At 43.6% G+C, this 4981-nt stretch overlaps 1 protein-coding gene across 1 annotated transcript in view; it reads right to left on the bottom strand.

The window, feature by feature from the left end:
• Window positions 1-4981, bottom strand: part of LOC107660972 (G-protein coupled receptor 98-like) — a 135506-nt gene that overhangs the window by 2228 nt on the left and 128297 nt on the right. The window contains exon 89 of the mRNA XM_016450410.1: window positions 4631-4819. Within this exon, the coding sequence (XP_016305896.1) occupies window positions 4631-4819 (189 nt within the window). The remainder of the gene's footprint in view (window positions 1-4630; window positions 4820-4981) is intronic.

The following is a 4981-nucleotide window of genomic DNA, read 5'->3' as shown; positions in this document are numbered from 1 at the left end:
CAGATGTTGATTAAAGGACTGCTATTTGAGTTTACTCCTTGTCTCCTCGTTCCTCGCTCCTCTCCGTAGGCAATCATGACAGAATCCCAGACCCACAAAAGTAACTTTATTTGCGCTTTACCCTCTGTTTGTTTTCCGTTTTCCGTACAGTGTTTTTTCCCCCCATTTGTGTTCCATGGATCCCCTCGCCCGCCCCGAATACCTCCTCCTCCTGCTGGAGCAGGGGGAGAGATCGGTCGAGGACCATACCAGACTGTTCCTGGCCCTCGCTAATATCACCAGCTATCTGGACGACGTGCTCTGCGCCAGCTTGAACCCCGCGTGCAGAGTGCTGTTGTCCGAAAATGGTCCTCAAGCGGATTTCGCCACCTGTGTGGAGTGGATTCTGGCAAGAAACGGATCGCCTCTCACTGCCTCTTCCGAGGATGATCTCGCCAGATCCACTCCGGACCCAGAGCCCAGCCCACCATCTCCCTGCTGCACGGAGCACGAGCCCGAGCCCACAGTTGATGGAAAGCCATTGCCCGCCGCGACCGACGAGCCATCGCCGCACGGAGCGACAGAGCAACGGATCGCCGCGGAGCCAGAGCCTGTGACGCCAGTCCAGGTGCGAGAGCCGGCTACCACGCCCGCCATGAGGGAGAACGCCGTGGCCAGTGAGATTGCGGAGAGGAGCTCCACCCACTGCAACAAGGCTGAGGGTGAGATATTACTGGATCTGGGAAAAATGGTGAGTGGAATGAGACCTGATAGACTTTGATACCGACCTGCCCCCTTTCCTCCCTCCTCCGTTGGTGAGTTCTGCCCCTCCAGTTAAGCCCAGAGAGGGCTCCCATTCCTGAGTTCATCCCAGAAAGCCCGGAGGCTCACAAATGCCTGCCCTCCCACCTGCTCCTGCCTCCTCCACTGCTGTCGTCTGGCAGCCCCTCTGCTCGCCCTCAGCCCACCATCTGTGCGTTGCGAGCTCGACGGGACTGCCATCCTCCAGCGTCGCCGTGGCTAGAGTATACCTTGACTCCGCCTCCAGCCTCTAAGCCCCAGACTCTGCCTCGGCCCGTGGACCCTTCGGATCCACCATGGCCCCTAGCTCCCTCTCCGCCATGGCCCATCAGTCCACTGGCTCCACCGGGCTCCCTCGTCCCTCCAGCTCTGCCTTGGTCTGGCGTCGACCATCCTGCACCTCGGGACTCCACTCCTCCGGCTGCGCCTCGTCCCTTTGTCCCTCCGGCTCCGTCAGGCTCCTTCATCCCTTCGGCTCCTCCTCAGTCCTCTGTCGCTCTGGCTCCACCACGGACTTCTGGATCCCCGCCTCCGCCTCGGTCGCCATCTGCTCCGCCTTTCCCCATGTGCTTCCCATGACCCAGTTTCTCCCTTGTGTTGATCGTTCATTGCTCCCAGGTGTGTCTAGTTAATTACCCCATGTATTTAAGTTTCATTTATAATAATCAAAAATAATCATTTATAAGTTTTATAAGATTTTTTTTCTTTTCTAAACTTGTCCCAAAAACCTGATAGACTAAATAACAATTATTCCTAATCGATGAATGATAAGTCTCATATCACCTCAGCAACACCTAACGTTACAGTAAAGCATCTAAAATGCACACTCAGATCAGTTTAATACAGCAAACTGATGATGGAGTATTGTAATATAAATGGTTTAACAAACTGTTTACCAGTTGACTCATTTCTAATGTTCTCACACACAAAACTAAATACTGTAGAAACTGCTGACTTTTGGCATGAAGAGATGATCACAATAACCTTCTGACTCTATCCTGTGACATAAATCTATTTTTTCACTCATTTCTATCATCAAAGTAAAGAACAAATAGCCCCATTAAACACAACATTGTGAAACAGTACATCTGACTTGCCCTCCCCTTAATGTGCTTCCTAATGGCAATGGCTCCATTTCCTTTGGCTGGGTGCTTTTTCCCAGGAGGATGGAGGGAGAGGCCACTCCTGTCCCCCATGTCCCAGGCACCTCATTTTGGTACAATAGCCCATCGACAGTCCTGTAATCAAAACAGAATGTACACCGGGAGAACTGAGCACCACCAGGCACCTAGTCATGTCTGTTTGAAGAGCCTGAGGAGATGGCCACCCCTCCAGAGCGCTGTTTCCTTTCCTCTCTCCACCAGTCACCTCCTCCCAATCCAACTGCCTCTTGTCTCGAGGCCACATGTGACACTAAGAGCTGCTTTAAGCTAGGAGTCAATGTTCTCATGAACAAAACAGGATTAATTCAGTTCTGTCAAGTCTGCACTTAGAGGTCAATGTCCCTAAAATTACAGTCCTACCACAATCTTATTGATTTGTCCTCTCATAAATTGGTTTTAGCTAAATAAATAAACATATTACAAGCCATTTTGGATTTTTCTCCTTTTGTATAAGCTTTATCCAGTTTCTGGAGTTCTAACCTAACCTAAGTCTCATCATCAGCACCTACAGACTGAAAACTTTTAACACTGGCGGCACAAACAAAAAGTACAAAAAAGTAGGGTGAACTATGTAAAAGTGGAGTGAAGCACTGCTAAAAGTTTTTACTCTCATCCTTGAAGTTTTATTACGATACTACAACCCAAATTAACATTTAAATATTTTGGGTGGGAATCTTTAGGCATCTCCTGATTCTTTGGCAATCCCGATCACATTCAAAAATGACTCTTTCATTTGTTTTTATTATTAATTAATGAATTTACTAGCATTTTATTTATTTAATTATAAGTACTAATTATAAGCACACAAATGCCATCACACATATGTGGAAAAGAAACAGAATTGTTAAAATTGAAATGCACTGGAGAATTGGTATTTAATATAATGTTAATTATACCTTTTAACACAATAAGGCACTATTATTTATTTGAACTGTATTATTTATTTTTTCAGATAAAGTGGGGCAGTGGTTTTAATTCAGCAAATATTTTAGCTGTATTTAAATTATTTTCCCAGATCTATCAGCAAATTATGTTTAAATACATGTCACATCTGCTTAAGTTGCTCAAGCCTTTTTTTTTGGACAATGGCACAGTGGATAAGGTGGTCAGCCTGGTTAATCTCATCACCACCAGTTCATAGTCAAGATAATCCATAAAAAAATCAGCCTGAACTGGCTAATAACCATAAATGATCTATAACAACCATGAACTGGTCAAGCCCTAGAAAAAGTAATACAGGACAGTATGGCATAGATTTTATTAGGAAATTTGAATATATCTAGGCTCTAACTATTGTATGTAATGTTTTATGAACCTCATGATTAGTATGGTGTGGTGATAGTATGGTAAAAGTTTTAAATAGCATCTCACTCTTTACCAAAAAGCTGCTGTCCCAGGCAAATATAGAGGGTTCACCATAAGGTGCAAACAAGGCCAGATTAGACTTTGCCAAAAAACATCTAAAAAAAGCTTCTGGAAAAGCATTCTTTGGATGGCTGAAATTAAGATCAACCTGTACCAGAATGATGGGAAGAAAAAAAGTATGGAGAAGGCTTGGAACAGCTCATGATCCAAAGCATACAACATCATCTTTGAAAGATGAAGATTACCTTCTTTTTGAAGGTAAAAAGTGTATTATTCTGCAATGGCCAAGTCAATCTCCTGATCTCAACCTGATTGAGAATGCATTTCACTTGCTGAAGATAAAACTAAAGGCAGAAAGAACCACAAACAAACAACAATTGAAGTCAGCTGAAGTAAACGCCTGGTAAAGCATCACAGAGGAGGAAACAGTATCTGGTGATGTCCATGAGGTCCAAACATACGGCAGTCATTGCCTGCAAATGATTCTCAACAAAATATTAAAAATGAAAATTGTATTTATGATTACATTTATTTGTTACATTTGAGCCCCTGAAAATGGGGGGGACTGTGTATAAAAATGGTTGTAATTCCTAAGCATTTTATGTTATATTTTTGTTAAACCCCTTAAATTAAAGCTTAAAGTCTGCACTTCAATTTTATCTTGATTGTTTTATTTTTGTTCTGGTGGCATACAATGCCGAAATTATGAAAATTGTGTCAGTGTCCAAATATATATGTGCCTAACTGTATGAATATGAAATATATATATATATATATATATTCCATTGAATTTAATATTTTCACTTAGTGAAGACTCACTAATAAATTGTAGAGTCTCGAGAACAGATCAGCGTTACAGTTGCAGACTGAAGGAAACTGGGATATTTTCTTTTTAAACATCTCCTCTAAAAACCTTTCTTGATCACTGCCCATCCTTCCCAGGCAGCCTGTGCTCTCTTTACAGTCCTACATCTCCCCTCCTAACCTCCCTACACCCTCATTCCCGGATCTGTGAATAGTTTACATTGAGGGCTCAGAGGAATGTGAGCTTCTACACCAGGCCTCTTTATTACATAACACTCTCTTACAGTCTTGTGTGCGTGAGCTGACTCAGTGAACAAACACAGGTCTGAGAGTCCTCTACCTCGGCTTGAGGATGATAAATAGGTGGTTATGCAAACCCACATAAATCTAAAGGCTACCAATGTAATCTTACAAGTACATGTGTGGTATGAAATGCTGTCAGATGCCACTGCCAAATGAAGCAAGTGCAACAACTATTCATTAGAAATGTTTATCAAAACCCTTAGTAACAGACGCACCTCTTCCATGGCACTGATGAGGTTCTGTGTGGACTTGCTGATTTCTCCTCCACCCACGGTAGCAGCACCAGTGCTCTGGTATATGGAGTCTGGGCTACTGTGTCCGTTCATTTCCACGGTGTAGGTTGCCTTAGCTGGCCAGAAGAGCTGATTATGCATGATGAAGTAGACGGAAAACACGTACAGACCCTGAAAAAGAGGTTAGATGAGCTCAGCACACTGCCACATCAGATGAATACAGTTATTTCCTCTATTCTATAGAGGGAAGTGGTGCAGCATCTCCATGAGATCCTAGTCAATAGATTTGTGATAGTTCACCCAAAAATGAAAATTCTGTCATCATTTACTCAC

This window comes from Sinocyclocheilus anshuiensis, unplaced genomic scaffold (assembly GCF_001515605.1).
Source record: "Sinocyclocheilus anshuiensis isolate Anshui unplaced genomic scaffold, SAMN03320099.WGS_v1.1 scaffold1895, whole genome shotgun sequence".
NCBI lineage: Eukaryota > Metazoa > Chordata > Actinopteri > Cypriniformes > Cyprinidae > Sinocyclocheilus > Sinocyclocheilus anshuiensis.
The sequence above is the reverse complement of the archived record's forward strand: the minus strand, read 5'-3'. Positions and strand labels throughout refer to the sequence as shown.